Raw genomic sequence first — 18901 nt, forward strand, 5'->3', positions numbered from 1 at the left:
TGTCATTGTTTTATTGACTTTAACTTTAGTTACTTTTACTTACTTTAACCGTACTCTTGTATTCTTAGCTATAAACTGGAGGTTAGTATAAATTCCTCGCCCTTACTCACAATTCAGCTCCCTTTCCTGTGCCTATAAATTCTTACTTTCCCTGTACTAGTTAAGAAATTTAGGTTTTTCAAAATTACTGGGGTTGAAACACAGTCCCTAACAGCAGCTGCTCAAGAACCAATCAACTCACGACTTTCCTGTGATGTTACTCTCACTTTTTTTCAAATCTACTGAGCAGCTCAGGGAAGGTGCTTCCACGCAGGTCCATCTCCTTTCGCCCCCGGAAGGCAAGTCCAAAACATAATACCTCACAAGCAGATATGTCGAAATTCATTTGCAAATGATATGCTGATTCTACAAGTTTATTGCCTTCCTGTAATTTGGTGCAGCCCTCCTCAGTATTGAATATCACCCCAATATACGGTCATTTGGAAATTTAGAAGACCATAAGGAGGAGCAGAAGTAAGTAGGTTATTCGGCCCATCAAGTCTGCTCCACCATTCGATGAAATCATGGCTGATCTGATTATCTTCAATTCCACTTTCCTGCATTTTCCCCAATAACCCTTGATTCCCTTACTGATTAAAAATCTATCTCAGCTTGAATATGCTAAACGATCCAGCCTCTACAGTAAATAATTCCACAGATTCACTACCCTCTGAGAGAAGTAATTCCTTCTCATCTGTGTCTTAAATGGGTGACCCCTTACTGAGATTATGCTCTCTGGTCCTAGACTCTCCCCACAAGGGGAAACAACCTCACAGCATCTACCCTGTCAAGCCCCGTAAGAATCTTATATGTTTCAATAAGGTCGCCTCTCATTCTTCTAAACTCCAATGAGTACAGTCCCAACCAACTCAACCTCTCCTCATAAGAAAATCCCTCCATACCCAGGATCAACCTGGTGAACCTTCTCTGGGCTGCCTTCATTGCCAGTGTATCTTTCCTTAGATAAAGAGACCAAAACTGTTCACAGTATCCTAGGTGCGATCTAACTAGTGCCTTGTATAGTGTTGGCAAGACTTCCCTATTTTTATACTCCATTCCCTTTGAAATAAAAGGCCAAAATTCCATTTGCCTTTCCTATTACCTACTGAACTTGTACATGAATCACAAAAAGCTAGCATACGAGGACCCCCAAATCCCTCGATGCTGCCGCTTTCTGCTGTGTTGTGTTTTGATTCCAAAATCCAAATAGTTCATGCAAATTGTAAACAGTGGTCCCACCAACGATCCTTGAGACTACACTTTTCACACTGCCATAGCTACCCATTTTGCTAATTGTACCCTGAATCCGCAAGCTCAGACCTTTATTCATTAGCTTGTATGGCATATTATCAAAGATCTTTTGTAAATTGAGATGTAACATTGTATCTACTGCAATACCCTTGTCTTTTCTCTATTACAATAACTCAATGAGGTTGGTCAAGCAAAATTTTTACTTTTGAAACACATGACTATTCTTCGTTTTTTTTTTGGTTGTTTGTTTTGCTACTTTCTCCGTTAATCAGGATTTCACTATTTCTTCTACCACCAATGTTAATCTGACTGGTTTACCTTCTGAAATATAAGTATAATGTTAGCTTTTTAAAAATAAGTATTGACAGATATCCATCAGCCCCCAGCACTACACTGTTAAATTATTTAATAGGTGTAATAGTGTCTGTTATCTCTTCAGATTCTTTTAAAATGCACGATGCAATCCGTCTGGACTAGGTGGTATATCCTTTCAGTTGATTACTTCATTTATTATTTCCCCCCTTTACAGCACAATTCAGTTGATATCATGTCCAATGTCATTACTCAATGCCACGTTTTCCCAATCCATCTTGCTGGCAAATACTGAAGGAATATCAATATTTCTGCCATTTTGCTCTTATTGTCAGTGATTTTATCTTGTCCATCCCTTTGCGGCTCTTTTCCCATTACGACTAAAATAAAATGTATATACCCATAGAATCATTTTTTAAATAAGTTTCTTGAATTTCATATTTCTTATGGTTCAAAATTTCTTCTTCTTGATTTAGCTACTAATCTTTTCAGGTTCTCCCTCATCATACTCTCCCCTGCTGTCCATGCATTTAGTATATGCTTATTACCTTACTCTCAAATTTTCAGTGAGGTCTTTATTCATCCATGCTGTCTTATTAGTATTTAGTTTGTCTTTGTTTTTTTAGCAATACATCCTTTGTGTTCTACGCTGAAGATTTCCTAATATTGCTGTCTATTTTATTTTCCCAAGTTCTACTTTCAGAGCCTCAAAAATTAACTCCCCCCCCCGCACCCCCCCACCAGTCTATTACCCTGATCTCAATCATGCAAATGCCCATCACAATTTTCTTAAGCTTTCTTATATTTTGGTCATTACTGCCTAGATGGTGCCCTACTTTTGCTTTTCTTATTTCAAATCATTGCCCATTACTGGGTCCAATAGTCAATCTTCCTTCGCCGAGCTTCTTTTACAATAGGTTAGAGAGGAGTCCTAGACTCACTGTACAAACTTCACTTCCCTTCTGTACTCTGAAATGAATTGGCCAGAAAAGGTAGTTGAAATCTCCCATGATTATTATGCTTTTTTAAAAAAAATTTCCCCATCATTCTTATCTTCCTTCTAATATTAGATGCTCTGTAGACTCCTCCCATTAGTGTGATGTTTTTATCTTTTATCCCTATCCACATGGATTCTACTTCTATCTTATTGATGGTTACATCACTTCTTTCCCAATGCCGTCATTACCTCCAATTAAAACAGCTCCTTCACCTCCTCTTTTTCCCTCCAACTTTTTTTAAACATGTTGATTCCCAGTCCTGATTTTTCTGTAGTCACGTCTCAATAATCACCACTATATTTGCTTCCTTGCTTTATTAGGTATTGGGTGCAATGATGCATGAACAGTTTAACAATTTTTATTATAGCACAAGAATTAGGATGAGTAGATCATTCCATCCCTCAAGCCCGCTCCGCCATTTGATAAGATCATTGCTGATCTGATTGGCCTTAACTCCACGTACCTATCTGCCCCCCCGATAATCACTGACTCACTTGTCAATCAAAAATCTATCCAGCCTTGAATATATTCAATGAGCGAGCCTCCACTTCTCTCTGGGAGAGAGAATTAGAAGACTAATGACCCGCTGAGAAAAAATTCCTCTTCATCCTTGTCTTAAATAGGAGACCCCATATTTTTAAACTGTGCCCCCTTGTTTCAGATTCCCCTGCAAGGGGAAACATCCTTTTAGCATCCACCTTGTCATGCCCCTCAAAATCTCATGTCTTGTTACAACCACGTAGTTACACCTCCAAACTTATGCAAAAGATGGACACCACTTTTAAAAAGCAGAATGAAAATGGACAATTTACCTTGACACAAGATGGAGTCCGGGCTTCAGGTGACTTCCCTCCTTGCCTGCAAATATACATGAAATTGCCCAAAGCTGGAAGTAGCCTGTCTGTCTCATTGGGACATTAAAACGTAAATGAGCTTTTTCAGACATTCCACTGAAGAGATATCAGAATGCAACAGGTCTTCTTGTGGATTTAACAGTTACTGGATGTCTACTGAAACTGAGATACAATAGGCGTCCTGACTTAGCTGGATTTTTGAGGAGTCTCCCTGACTCCATGGACCTATAAACCTATATGGTAGCTGGGACCTGATTCTGTGATTCCCAACCCCACCCCTGGCACCTCCAATTTTCACCAGCATGGGATAAGGATGTGGGCTGGTGCAGGTCATGAGCTCACACCCTGCACACCTCTGGCCTGGCTGGCTCCATTGTGGGGATAGGCATCTCCCAGCCCCCAGCAAATTTTGCAGAGTAGGCCAGCTTTTCAAGGAGTCGTGGTTCACGGCCCCTCAGAGGTGTCGTGAACCAAAGTGTGGACGAGGGAAGGTCTTATTTATGACCCCATATCAACCTACGCTCCTCCACCCACATAGCCCCTCACACCCTCCATGCCAACTGAGACCCACCATCCACTCTCTATGGTCCCTCATTATCTCCACATCAACCTTTGGCACTTCAATGTCCATTCACCCAGTATACAATCAATGAACCCTATAGTAACAATAGCATGTATGAAAACACATTATGCATTCTTGGCTGAGAGCCCAGCCATCCATTAGTCTATTGAAACAGCTGCATCCCTGGGAATGCAATGCTTGATTGTGATTCCTCTGTGATCTATTCTGTCAATTGAACAATGTTGATTTACAAAAGCTAGAGGCGTGAAGTGCTTGCATTTTCTGCTATTGAAACTTTAACAGTCTGGACGATTGACATTTCTATGGTGCTGTAGTAAAAGCATCTTTTTTGAAGAACGTAGGAAGTTACGAATGAATGACTGGTTTTTAAAGCGTTTTTGATCATCAGCAAAATGATGGAAGGGGTCATCAACAGTGTTATCGTACAACACTTACTCAGCAATAACATGCTCACTGACACTCAGTTTGGGTTCCGCCAGGGCCGCTCTGTTCCAAACTTCAATACAACCTTGGTCCAAACACAGATAAAAGAGCTGAAATCCAGAGGCGAGGTGAGAGTGACTGCCCTTCACGTCAAGGCAACATTTGATCAAGTATGGCATAAATGAGCCTCAGCAAAACTGGGATAATTGGGAATCAGGGGGAAAACTCTCCACTGGTTAGAGTCATACCTAGCACAAAGGAAGATGGTTGTGGTTGTTGGAGGTCACTCATCTCAGTCCCGGGACACGACTGTTGGAGTTCCTCAAGGTAGTGTCCCAGGCCCAACCATCTTCAGTTGCTTCATCAATAATCTTCCCTCCATCATTGTGTCAGACGTTGGGGTTTTCAGCACCATTTGTGACCCCTCAGACACTGAAGCTGTTAAAGTTCATATGGAGCAAGACCAATACAACATTCAGGCTTCGACTAATGAGTGGCAAATAACATTTGTGCCACACAAGTGGCAAGCAATAACCCTCTCCAACGAGAGGATCTAACAATTTACCCGTAACATTCTACGGCATTACCGTTGCTGAATCCCCCAATAGCATCATCCTGGGAAATGGAAACTGAACTGGACCTGCCATATAAATACTGTGGTTACAAGAGCAGGTCAGAGGCTGTGGCGAGTAACTCACCTCCCGAACACCAAGGCTCCTTTTACTCCTGGCGCCAGTGTCCCAGGCCAATCACCCATGCCAATCTTTTGAGTCATGCATTCAACTCTAATATTATTTACCCTTTGCCAATTCCCTCTTGAATCAGATAGTAATCTAGAGATTATCATCTTTGTGGTTCTCCTTTTTAAATTTATGCCCTAGCTGCTTATAATCTCCAAGCAGAACCTGTGGCCTAGTCCTATCCATGTCATTGGTAACCCCCACCCACTGCAAGTTGCTCTCCAGCTCTCTGCTCTCTCGTTGGAGCAGATGTTCCAAACCCTGGCACCAAACAGCCTTCTGGACTACTATTCTCAGCTGCAGAGACCTGTGCCTATCCCTGACTGTACTGTCCCCGACTTCGCACTACATTTCTATTTACTCCTCACCACTTAGTGCCATGGTCAGTTCACTCATCGACCCCGCAGCCCTCGCTCTCCTCCATACAAGCTGCAAGAACCTTGAACCTGTTGGACAGTTGTAAGGGCTGAGGCCCCTCCAGTGCTACCTTATCAATCCCCATAGCTGCCTCACTTGAGGTCACATCCTCATGTCAGACCAAGTCAGAAGATTGTCTCACTTCATTTTTAACCATTTTTTTTACACTACGACTCTATAACTTTATTCCCTGGTTATTTATTGCCTTCATTAGTGAAGCTTGCCTTGTACGCTCCTTTTCTGTTTCATTTATATTTCGGCTTGTTTCATATCTCATCAACCTTTCCTCCATTTTACAAGCACATACAAGTCACTCCAATTTATGTATATACTCACCATGTAATTCATTCTGTGTTTGATACCACCAAGGTGCGAAACAAATATGCGCAGATAACCTGTGAAGTCACATAATGTGCATTCGTACATTGGGTCTCTTCCTCCATCTCGTTGGTATTCAATCACATAATTGAGCCCTGCGCAGACACATCAAAGTAACAACATTTCATTTGGCATTCACTGATATAAACATAATTTCATCAAAATGAAGACATATCACCACAGTACTCATTCATTATCGTACAACTGCTGCAGGAAATTAATACACAACATGATTTCATGTTTAGGGTTAACTGTGATACACTTCAGATAATCGAGCTCGAGCAAGGTATGAGAGAATCTTCCTAAAACAACCAAAGGAAAAAAATCACCAAATCAATTCTTCCTCCGTACTCAACAATGTATCTTCTACCTGTGTCATTCTTCTGCTAGTGCCTTTGGGAGCATGAACAACCAATTTCATCAGTGTGAATGTAGGAGGTATGCGGCCTGAAGGAAATTAGCGGGGAAGAAAACACCAGCACAGGTCCATGATACCCACACAGGACGATGCACATGTAGTACATCACTATGCAATGGCAGTTAAGTTTGCAAACATCTCATGTTAGCTCAAACACACCAGAAAGAAAAAACTGTGTCATTAAAAACCTTACACTTTACAAAAAGGGATCATTATGTAGTGGCAATAACAGAAACATGGCTTAAACATAGTAAAAGCTGTTCGCTTAATATTTATGCATGCAAAGTGTTCAGACAAGATAGGGAAGGGAAAAATGGGAGGTGGGGAGGCAGTACTGATTACAAAAAACATTGCAGTCCTTCAAAAAATTCTTTGATGGAGCAAAAATAGAATCCATTTGGTTGAAGTTGAGAAGCAAGAAGAGTCTACAAAGTCTTCAAAAAGTGGGAGAGAAATAAAGGAGCAAATCTGCAGACATGCAACTATTGGGAGAATTTAACTGGGACAATGCTAGAATACAATGTTTTTGTATTGTATGCTTTAGACTCGTAACAGAGAACAGCAAGAAACAATCTAACTGGATTGGAATGAGTGGCCATCTTGCCAGGGTCTGAGGAAGGGTCATCAACCTGAAATATTAATCTGTTTCTCTCCATAAATGCTGCCTAACCTGAGTGTTTCTAGCATTTTGTTTTTATTTAAAGTGGAACCAGAGCTGGAGAGGAAAAACTATAACAGAACATTGGGCGACATTAAAGGAAGAGATGTTTTTGATCCAGGTTAGATAAATTCTGAGGGGGACAAGTGAGGGAACCAAACCCAGGGCTCCTTGGGTAACCAAGGAGAAATGGAATATGATTTTTAAAAAGTATATAATACATACAAGGTGAATTCTTCAAGCGAGAACCAAGTCAAATACAATAAGTTGAGAGGGGAAGCGAAGAGGAAAATGAGGCTGGCAAAGAGAGAATAAGAGACTATAATGGCCAGTTAGAGGTGGAGTGGGTCCGAATAGTACCGAAGATGATTTATGCTTCAAGGTACAAAACAAGGCCAGAATACTTGATGAGAAGTTTGCAGTGTTTACTAAGAAAGAGGATGCTGACAAAATATTGGTACAAGAGGATGGTAGAGGTAATGGCTGAGGTGAAAATTCATAAATGGGGATGCTCTTGAAAGGCAGGACATGCTTAGAATGGATAAGTCGGCTGGTCAGTAAGGCTTCACTGTAGGTTGCTGAGGGAAGTGGGCTGGAGATAGCTGTAAGTCTCACCCTAATCTTTCCATCTTCCCTAGATATAGGGGGATGCTAGAAGATTGGAGAATGGCAGATGGAACAGCCTTATTCAAGGAATGCAAGAGCATTGCTAGTACCTATAAGTCAAAATTGCCAATGATACCAAACTTGGAGGTGCGGCAAACAATGAGGATGATACCAGATCAACTGCAACAGGACAGATAGGCTAGCAGAATGGGCAGACAAGTGGCAGGTGAATTTAATACAGAGAAGTGTGAGCTGATGCATTTTGACAGAAGGGATAGGGAGGTTGGATACACGTTAAATTACAGTTCTAAATATAAGTACCAAGTACAAAAACAGGGAAGTTCGACTGCACCTAGTTAAAGCTCTGGTTAAGCCACAAATTGCATTCCGATCTGGTCACCACACTTTAGGAAACATGTGAAGGTTCTTGAGAGGGTGCAGAGATTTACCAGAGTTGTTCCAGAAATGAGGGATGTTCGGCTGGAGAAGCTGGGGTTGCTCTTCTTGGAGCAAAGGACATTGAATGGAGATTTAATAGAGGTGTACAATATAAAGCCAGTTTAGATAAGTGGACAAAGAAAAGCTGTTCCCATTAGGTGATGCTTTAAGGACTAGGATACTAGAGATATAAAGTTTTCAGCAAGAGGTACAAGGGGATGTGAGGAAGAACATTTTTACACAGCGAATGGTAATGACCTGGAACTTGCTGCGTATATGGAAGGTGGAAACGGAAATGAAAATGATCAATAAGTTCAAAAGGGAATTGGATGGGCACTTGAGGGAAATAAACTAGGACTACAGGGATAAAGTGGGAGAATGGGACAGACTGGGTTGCTCGAGAGAGAACTGACATGGACTCAGTGGTCTCCTTCTGAGCTATAATGACTCCATGGCTTTAAATGAGCAAATGTGTTAAACATTGTGACATTGAGATTCCTTCCACCCAACCCAGAATACTCTTTTTTAATTAAAAAAAATAGAATATTTCTTAAGAGTTAAAACAAAAAAAAAATGTAAACCAGATTATGCATCAATTTTCTTCCTATTGAAGGTTTTGACTACTTGCTGGGTATGGACGAGTTCCAAAGGATGAAAAAAAAACACTTGCATTTGCACAGCATCTTTCAGAAATTCTGAATATCCCAAAATGCTTCATTTGGTGAAGTACTGTTGAAATGAAGTCACTGCTGTAATGTAGGGAAATATTCTTAACCATATACTTAGCTATTTTTAATTGCAGTACAGTAATAACTTATCATCATTTATTCCACAAAGCTTGTGGGAAAAATACATACCAATTAAGGGTTCATCGGCATTCCAAGACAAAAGGTAATCATCAAAGGTTCTTGTATCACAACCACTATTCATTGCAGGAGCTGTAGGTGTAGGGGTGCCCACTTTATTACCTGCATATCAAAAACTCATGACAATTTTGCATTTCAGAAATACATCAGGGGAACCATAACTTGTTACGAGTTTACATTAAATTTAAGTAGCTTATTTACAATTAATTTGTGTACCAAAAAGGGAAACACATGATTCAACATTATTGCCAGAATCTCAGAATTTACTTTTTTTAAAAAAAAAGTGAAGGACAAGGACCTGATAGCCAACATGCTTTAAAACGCACTGTTAAATGTAATACTCTACTGTTGATGCTAAAGATATGTTTATCTAATCATTAAGTCTAAAGTGCTGAATCAGAGACTACATGCTGTTTAACTTTGTTGCATTGACAATATAAATACACTGACTACATCTAATGCTCCAAGAGCTGAAATATACTCACCCAAAGTTTCTTTTAAAATTTGTTCAACCTGTCATGTTACATGCCAAGAATGACCCAGGAGCAAGAAAGAGAAAAATAATTGTAAGTTTCCTTTCTTTGCAAAGAAAACAAACATTTGCATCATAATTCACTTAAATGCAAGTGAGGTTGGTAGGGAGAAAGACAGGCAAGTGCACAACAGGCCTCAGTCAGAAGACCAGAGGTTAACCAAGACTTGGGGCTGGAGAAGTTCGCAGAAGGAAGGTGGTGCAAGACCTGTTCTCACTACTTACTCATTTCCCACCCCCCAACAGTCAATGCCCTTCAGTCCCAGGAGAAATTCACCCTCTTTCCTACTCTAAACTTATTATCCTTCACTGCCACATCCATCAACCTGGTAAGAGCACCCATGATTCCAATTTCGATGTCCTCATGAAGTTGAGTGCCCGTGCCACATCACTGACTTGATCATTCACTCCACATCTGCCCGGACTATCTCATACTATTAATTGCCAAAAAAACCTCACTACCTCCCCCAATTCTCTTCTCCCACTCCTTCACTCCAGTGTAAACTGCGAGCAACACAATTTTCCTACCATTCAAAATTGCCTTCACACATCTCCGAAAGAAACCTACTTTGATATTTTCATCTTTGCCAATCGTCACTCACCCTCTGACCTCTTGAAAGTTCTCAAATGTCAAAGTCACCCAATCTCACACTTATCCTCCCACCACTTCTCATTTAAATCCTTTCAATCTGGTTTCCATACATTCCCAGCACTGAGTGTGCGCTTGTCAAAATCATGGACATTGTCACTGTAACAATGGAACATTATTCCTACTTGCCTTGTTCAATCCTGCCAACTACCCCATCTTGTTTCACTACCCTCTTGGAATAGGAGTAGGCTATTTAGTCTTTTGATTCTGTTCCACTATTTAATTAGATCATGGCCAATCTGTAACTTACCTCCATCTACCCATTTGAATTTTGTAACTTTTTCTCCAACAAAAGTCTGTTCATCTCGGTTCGGATATTTTCCATCGGTCTAGCCTCAGTTTTTTTTCCCCCCTGAGTGAAAGCACTCTAGATTTCCATTACCTTTTTTTGTGACGTGCTTCCAACATCACCCGTAAACAGTCAAGCTCTAATTTCATAAAGCTGTGCTTCTCGTTCTGGACACTCCACCAGTGGAAATAGCTTCTTGCGCTCTCTACCCAATCAACTCCTTTAACCATCTTGAACACTTCAATTAGATGACCCTTAATCTTCTATATTCCAGGAAACAAATATCTCGTCTATGCAACCTCGTAATTTAACCATTTTAGCACCTGCATCATTCTCGTGAATCTGCGTTGCATCCCCTGAAAGGAAAACTACACCTTCCTGAGGTGTAGTGCTCCAGATGGGACTAGACATTCCAAGGCATTACCATTACTGAATCACCCACTATCAACATCTTGGGGATTACCATTGACCAGATGGAACAGTGATATAAATACCGTGGCCACAACAGCAGGTCAGCTCCAACAACACCCAAGCAGTTCAACACCGTTTGGGATAAAGCATCCCGCTTGATTAGCACCCCATCCACCACCTTCGACATCCACTCCCTCCACCACTGACACACAGTGGTAAGAGTTTGTACGATATGCCAAATGCAGCAACACACCAAGGTTCCTTCAACAGCACCTTCCAAATCGGTGACCCCTACCACTTAGAAGGACAAGGGCAGATGCATGGGAACACCACCATCTGCAAGTCCCCCTCCAAGCCATACACCATCCTTACTTGGAACTATATCGCCTTTCCTTCAACGTCACTGGGCCAAAACCCTGGAACTCCCTTCCTAACAGTACTGTAGGTACATCTACACCACAGGGTCTGCAGCAGTTCAAGGTGGCTCACCACCACCTTCTCAAGAGCAATTAGGGATGGGCAACAAATGCTGGCTAAGCCAGCGATGCCCATCTCCCTAGTCAGAATTACAAACAAGTTCATATAACTAAATTTCCACCCCTCCATAGTCCTGTTTCCTTCAGATAAAGGCCAACATTTACTTGGCATTCTAATTTTTTTTTGTACCTGACCTCATTTCTGTATTTAGCTCCCTAAGTCTCTGTTCCGCCACAGCTCCTGGCTTCTCACCATTTTGAACAAACTCTGAGCTATACAGCTTAGTTACAAAGTGGATGACCTCACTTCCCCCCCCACATTGAACTCCATCTGCCATTTCCCACTCATTTGATCAATATCCTGTTGCAACTTTCTGTTCCAATCTACATTATTTATTGTGCCACCCACCTTGGTATCATCAACAAACTTGGATAAATAGTTCCCCATTCCTTTATTCGAGTCATGTATAAACAGTGAAAAGCGAAGTGGAAAGTACAGATCCTTGGCTCGTCTTCTCTGCCAACTGAAGTACATACCAATTATCCCTATTTCCTATATCCCAGACCCACCTCCACAGTTCCTCATCTCTAATGTCATCCCTACCCCACTAAGCCAGCAGATCTCCTGCATAGACATCTACTTCCAGTCCAACACAATTGCCCCAAACTTGTATCCTTGGCCCCTTCCTGTTCCTCTTCACTGACACTCTTGAATACAGTAGCCATAGACTTGGGAATCAGCTTCCACATTTATGCTGATAACTCCCAGCTCTAGATTTCCACAACCACTATTTCATGACCACTGTAGTATGGTCAGATTTTTATATACTTCATGTTTAAATTACTTGTATAAAACTCTATTAGTTGTTTCATTTCCAGTACCATGTGTCCCTCGCACATCATCTCTGTCCTTATCCATTTCCATTGGCTCCCCTCAAAGCATTAAATTTACTATCTCTTCTGTCGTTTGCAACTTTTCCCTTGGCATTGCTACACCTCTGCAATACCCTCTACCCCCTGCCCCAACTCAGGTCTTCCATTCTTTCCTACTCTGACCGCCTTCAAATCAATGGTAGAGCTTTTAGCTATCTCAATCTACCATTCTGGAACATTTCCCCTAGCTACTTTTCAATCTCTGCCCTCAAAAGCCACCCAAGATCCATGCATCAGCCTTGCCTCTGCCCACCTCCTCAATTCTTCTAAAATCAATTGGAATCCAAGTCTTCCCTGCAAGTTATTATATATGATTCAGTATAATAATTGGAAATCATAACCGCTTTGCAAATATGTGTGCATATTATGCAATGGGGAAGCGGCAGAAGGCATGAGGGGAAATATGGTTTGTGCATTCATTAATGATTTAGGCCAACAAGGCACCAAAGTCCTTGGAGTGCAAAATCACAGTGTACATATACATATATTTGGAGTCCAAGTGTTCACATTCCCCTCACTGATAGGCAATGCAGAACTGCAACATGTTGCAAGCATATTTATTATTTTCTAATTGAGCAATATAGAACTGTTACTGTAGGACAGTTTGTAACCAATCAAAAGCTGTATAGCAATTTCGAATGAATACTGCATTAACCTCTGCCTGTCATGTTATAATTATTCAGTCAGAGAAATGTTCAATATCAAAATCCATTATTAACTCTGACCCTAACATTATTTTATAACATAAACATCCATTTTAAACTTTAATGCCATTGTAGTTTCCTGTAGTTTGACAGGGATGCACAGTTATGAATAACAGATTGCACAATTGTGACCTCATGCACAATACAACTAACCTTTTTCTTTTAGTTCAATCTACAGTTTAAAATTAAATTTACAATGAGTCACAAACATACTTTTGAGCACATGGAGCTTGATCATTGTAACCAATCTTACCTTTCTGTGCTGATACCCCCTTATGTGTTCCTGAAGGTTCAGAGCAGATACACAAGCTACTTTGCAGATCTAGACATAAAATGTAAAAGAAGAGGGTTAATCTTATAACTTATCACATTTGAACAGTTAAAGCAAAGTATTTGCGCACCCACCATGCATACAATATGATGGTTATGCAAGGGGTCAGCTGCAGTTAGACAGTCATTGTTGCAGAGAGAGGCCATTAAGCCCACCAAGTTTATTCTACAGAGCAATCCAATCTGGCCTTCTCTTGGTCTAGCCCTGTAGTCCTGCAAGTTTACTTCCCTCAAGTACCCAACCAATTTCCTTTTGAAATCTTTCATCATCTCCAATTCCACCACCTTCATGGGTTATTCTGTTCATTTGCACTGCTCAAGTCACAGTTTACGAGTGAGGTTTAAACATATTGTAGCATTTGTGACTATGACGACAAATAACAGGCAACATTTCTTCTTGCACCTTCTGATAAAGACAATACCTTTTGAAATCTTACTTTTGTACCTTATTTTATTCCCCACAATTTCTGTCCAGCAAAACTCATTCAACTGCTCTATATTTCATGCCTACATACCTAGTCTATTTAAGTTTCATCATCCCTCAACCACTTCACTTTCATAATCATCCCTTTAATTTTAATTTCAAAACTAATGCCACTAAATTCAATGCCCTCCATGACCGCTGTCTCTGGCTGAACTAGACCACCTGCAACTTCCAACATCCTATCTGACCCCAAGTTGAGTTTTTGCTGACTTCTACTTCCATAACATTGACAGCCTGAGCTCTCTCAGACAACTGAAAATGAAGCGGTTGCTTGCCCAACTAAAATCCTCATTTGTGTCTTCTTCATCTACAAACTCTAGGATTCTTACAATCTCCAGGCCACCTTCCAATTAATTTCAGTGCATCCAAACCCTTGGTGGTCAGGAAATGCAGTCTAGAGCAAATCCACAGAACCATAGGTCAAATGACTGCAAAGAACAGCATAGCAAATTGTAGAAATGCAATTGTCGTAGACAGATTTGATAGTCCAGGATAGATCAGTGTTTCTGCACCTGCTGATGCAAGGGAAAATCTGGGCAACAGTGACCATAACATTATATGGTTGCAACTGGAGTAGAACAAAGCATACTGAAAATCTAAAACTCTTTAATAGTTTTCAGAAGGGCAAATTTGCTATAATGGCAGATGATTTAGAATGGATTAATTGACTTATCCTACTGGGTGGTGATGAGATTGAAGTAGAATATAAATAGAAAGTTTCTAAGAACAAGGTAAACACTGCGGAAGACATATGTACCTAGAATCAAAGGAAGTGTGGTTGGGAAAAGGCCAAGGTGGCTGACTGTACCCAAAGTCAGGCAAAATGTTAAAAAAAAAATTCCACAAGTTAAGGGCATCGATGACTCAACTTAAACAAGGAACAGTGCACAAAAATGAAGGCTGCCAATATATCCGCTAAAAGGATACAGCAAAAGAGGATCACAGAAAATTGATGAAGTAATGGGAAAAGCTCCTCTTTGAATGCCTTCTATTAGTAAATTATTGTTGTTGTGACAATTTTATTAGTTCAATCTACCTGGGCAAGATCCCCTCTTAATTCTCTAAAATTAGCCTTCTTCCGGTTAAGCATCTTTACACTTGACAGTTTCTTGTTCTTTTCCATAGCTATTTTAAACCTGATGATATTGTGATTACTATTGCCCAAATGCTCCCATGTTCCATTTGTCTCACTGATTTCCAAGTTAGAGCCAAACCACCTCATTCATCATTGGATTGCAAATTAGAAACAAATCAAAGAATTCCTTCCCCTCCTCACCCTTTTACACTTTACTAACTCAGTCTATATTAGGATAAGTGAAGTACACCATTACCACATCTCTCAGATCTTGCATCTCGCTCTAAGTTCCACTCTTGCAGTCGCTTGTAGTACAGAGCTTGAGTATTGATGAAAAAGAGACATGTCTAAGCCTTCTGTCTTGCACTCATCAGGACACTCGCAAGCATACCAATATAAGAGAAAAACAACAATTTATACCGTATGTGAAGAGACTTCAACTGAAATAGGAGCAACGTATATACATGCTGTCTGCAAACATCAGCCATTTGCTGACTCATTCCTCAGGGCAATGCCTTGAGCAATCAGGGTCAAGCTGCCTGGTTTAAATTTCAAACAATGATTGGCAGCTAACTGTCAGTCACCATCGGTGGTACATTCTCCATGGCAATGCCACTTGGCAACCAATTAGCACTCTCTTCACATACAGCATAAATTGTTGTTTTATCCCACTTGGTTTTCTTTTGAGTATCCTGATGAATGCAAGGCAAAAAGCTTAAATATGTCTCATTTTTCAGCAATACTCGTTCTACTCTATTATTTGGTTGCCAATCGAATGCACCAATTGCTCCTTCACCGTTCCTTACTTCTAACTATTGATTCCGTTATTGACACTTTCAACTATATCATCTATTTCCAGTGTTATAATGGTCTCTTTGATCATTATTACCACCCCACCCCCCGCCTTTTTATGTTTACCCATCTTTTCTGAATACCTTAGAAATAGGAATATCAAGTTTTTCCAATCCCATCCTTCTTTGAGCCATGTCCATCCATTGTTACATATGGCAAATTGTGCCTGTAGGTCACAAGCTTATTTACCACATGACAGACACACACAAACAGAAACATGCACACACTTCCTTCTCTATTCCCAACTCCAGCTTGGTGTGCATCTTCATATCCTATTGCCTCACTCTCAACAGCCATGCCTTTAGGTGCATCATCCCTACATTTGAATTTCTTTCCCAACTCATATGGCTCTTCACCTGCCTCATGTTAATAAACTCCAAAAATCCATTCCTTTGTCCAATTTCTTGGTTACCCCTCCAGATATTGCTTCCTTTGGTTCAGCATATGTATTTTGTTTGCAGGTATGTGCTAAAACCTTGTATTCTTTTAATGTTAAAAGGCACCATAAAATAAACACAAGTTACTACTGTAAACTTAATCCATTGAAAACACTTACGTCGCACCAGTACTTGCTACAGGGAACATTTCTTGGAATCTCTTCAAACTGGGATTTCATGCCAGCAATATTCATTTTTTCAAATCTGAGGAAACAATGAAATGTCACTTCATTATTTCATCATAAGTAGAAAAAATAGCAGCAAATAGGTTTTATTTTTGGGGATATCAATTCTCCATTTATTCTCACTAGTTCGAAGTGTTAGAATCATATCTCTCAGGACTGGAGTTTTCCTTTACAAAATGGAAGGATTTGGCATGATCTGGACACGTGGATGCTAATCTGGGATGTTTTTAAAAAAGTCATAAATTCACCTTGGAGCTGGAAACAAGCAGGCCTCTTCCAAGAAATCACCTGACCTATATGGTACTTGAGAAGGAGTTGTTTGTGCTGAACTGCAAAGAACTTTAATTAATGAAAACAAAAACAGAAATACCTGGAAAAACTCAGCATGTCTGGCAGCATTGGTGGAAAAGAGCACAGTTGACGTTTCGAGTCCTCATGACCCTTCAACAGAACTAAGTAAAAATAGGAAAGGGGTGAAATAAATATAAGCTGGTTTAAGTGGGGGGGGGGGGGGGGACAAGAAGAGCTAGGTAAAGAGCCAGTGATAGGTGGAGATAACCAAAAGATGTCACAGACAAAAGGACAAAGAGGTGTTGAAGGTGGTGATATTATCAAAAGGAATGTGCTAATTAAGGGTAGAAAGCAGGACAAACAAGGTACAGATAGCTCTAGTGGGGGTGGGGTGGAGGAATACTAAAACGGCTAAAAGGTAGAGATAAAACAATGGGTGGAAATACATTTAAAAATAATGGAAATAGGTGGGAAAAGAAAAATCTATATAAATTATTGGAAAAAACAAAAAGGAGGGGGAAGAAACGGAAAAGGGGTAGGGATGGAGGAGAGAGTTCATGATCTAAAATTGTTGAACTCAATATTCAGACCGGAAGGCTGTAAAGTGCCTAGTCGGAAGTTGAGGAGCTGTTCCTCCAGTTTGCGTTGAGCTTCACTGGAACAATGCAGCAAGCCAAGGACGGACATGTGGGCACGAGAACAGGGTGGAGTGTTGAAATGGCAAGCGACAGGGGGGTCTCGGTCATGCTTGCGGACAGACCGAAGGTGTTCCGCAAAGCGGTCACCCAGTCTGCGTTTGGTCTCTCCAATGTAGAGGAAACTGCATTGGGAGCAACGAATGCAGTAGACTAAGTTGAGGGAAGTGCAAGTGAAATGCTGCTTCACTTGAAAGGAGTGTTTGGGCCCTTGGACGGTGAGGAGAGGGGAAGTGAAGGGGCAGGTGTTGCATCTTCTGCGGTTGCATGGGAAGGTGCCGTGGGAGGGGGTTGAGGAGTAGGGGGTGATGGAGGAGTGGACCAGGGTGTCACGGAGGGAACAATCCCTACGGAATGCCGCCGGGGGGGGTGAAGGGAAGATGTGTTTGGTGGTGGCATCATGCTGGAGTTGGCAGAAATGGCGGAGGATGATCCTTTGAATGCGGAGGCTGGTGGGGTGATAAGAGAGGACAAGGGGGACCCTATCATGTTTCTGGGCGGGAGGAGGTGTGAGGGCGGATGCGTGGGAGATGGGCCGGACACGGTTAAGGGCCCTGTCAACCACCGTGGGTGGAAAACCTCGGTTAAGGAAGAAGGAGGACATGTCAGAGGAACTGTTTTTGAAAGTGGCATCATCAGAACAGATGCGACGGAGGCAAAAGAACTGAGAGAATGGGACGGAGTCCTTACAGGAAGCGGGGTGTGAGGAGCTGTAGTTGAGGTAGCTGTGGGAGTCAGTAGGCTTGTAATGGATATTGGTGGACCGTCTATCACCAGAAATTGAGACAGAGAGGTCAAGGAAGGGAAGGAATTTAATTAATGAAAAGCTGGGAGACAAAAGGCATGGGAGAGAGGAAAACAATTTAATTTGTGAACCTGCTTGTTTTGAAGGGTGTTTTGTTGGAGAATAAGCTGAGAAAAGGCGGCTAACTTGACTGGCTCCCTCTCTCTCTACCTTGCCTAAAATTGTGTGGGGCTATCAACCTATAGCCAGAGAATGTTCATCTCAGTGTAACTAGTTTGCATTTGGACCTGCAAAGCTGAGACCAGTGCTGAGGACTTCCAGGTATCCATCGTGACCAGTCCATCTTCACACGAGAGAACTCCAGGTCGACAGCGTCAAGACCCTGCAGACTTATTTTTTTATTTTAAAACATTCATCCTCCAAACCCATCTCTGCAGAGAGACTCTTTGTTTGTCTGTGTGCGCGCACTGGGAGAATTCTTTAAGAGATAGATAGGTAGGTTTACTTCCCGATTACAATTGTGTGTTAACCAGTACTTGCAACTTGTTAAAAGGAGTTTGGTTTTAAAATAATCATTGAGTTTTTCGAAAGAAGCCTGGTCAGAATCTCTTTTCTTCTGGGTACTAGAGGTATAGGTACACAATTGGCCATTTTGTTGAGAAAATTAAACATTTAAATTATTGGTACAGCCTGTGGAGTAAGGGCGCTTGATAATTTGCGCACTCCTCCCCTCCTGGGCATAACAAAAGGGTATTTAATCCAAACATAAGTATGCAACTTTGTATAGTGCTTTGTTACCTCTAGATTTGGCAGTTCTAGAACAGTACCGACC

At 41.1% G+C, this 18901-nt stretch overlaps 1 protein-coding gene across 8 annotated transcripts in view; it reads right to left on the reverse strand.

Annotated features, from left to right (window-relative positions):
- LOC144678789 (uncharacterized) overlaps positions 1 to 18901 on the reverse strand; it is an 85377-nt gene that overhangs the window by 53115 nt on the left and 13361 nt on the right. For 4 of the 8 annotated variants that reach the window (XM_078538718.1, XM_078538716.1, XM_078538721.1 and 1 more), the window contains exons 2-6: positions 16273 to 16357; positions 13229 to 13297; positions 9467 to 9494; positions 8973 to 9083; positions 5954 to 6090 (exon numbers count right to left, since the gene is read on the reverse strand). In XM_078538718.1, coding sequence (XP_078394844.1) covers positions 5954 to 6090; positions 8973 to 9083; positions 9467 to 9494; positions 13229 to 13297; positions 16273 to 16347 — 420 coding nt within the window. In that variant the 5' untranslated portion in view covers positions 16348 to 16357. The remainder of the gene's footprint in view (positions 1 to 5953; positions 6091 to 8972; positions 9084 to 9466; positions 9495 to 13228; positions 13298 to 16272; positions 16358 to 18901) is intronic. The other 4 variants (XM_078538722.1, XM_078538719.1, XM_078538717.1 and 1 more) reach the window with 3 other exon arrangements.

Source organism: Cetorhinus maximus, chromosome 3, assembly GCF_964194155.1.
Source record: "Cetorhinus maximus chromosome 3, sCetMax3.hap1.1, whole genome shotgun sequence".
NCBI classification, from domain to species: domain Eukaryota; kingdom Metazoa; phylum Chordata; class Chondrichthyes; order Lamniformes; family Cetorhinidae; genus Cetorhinus; species Cetorhinus maximus.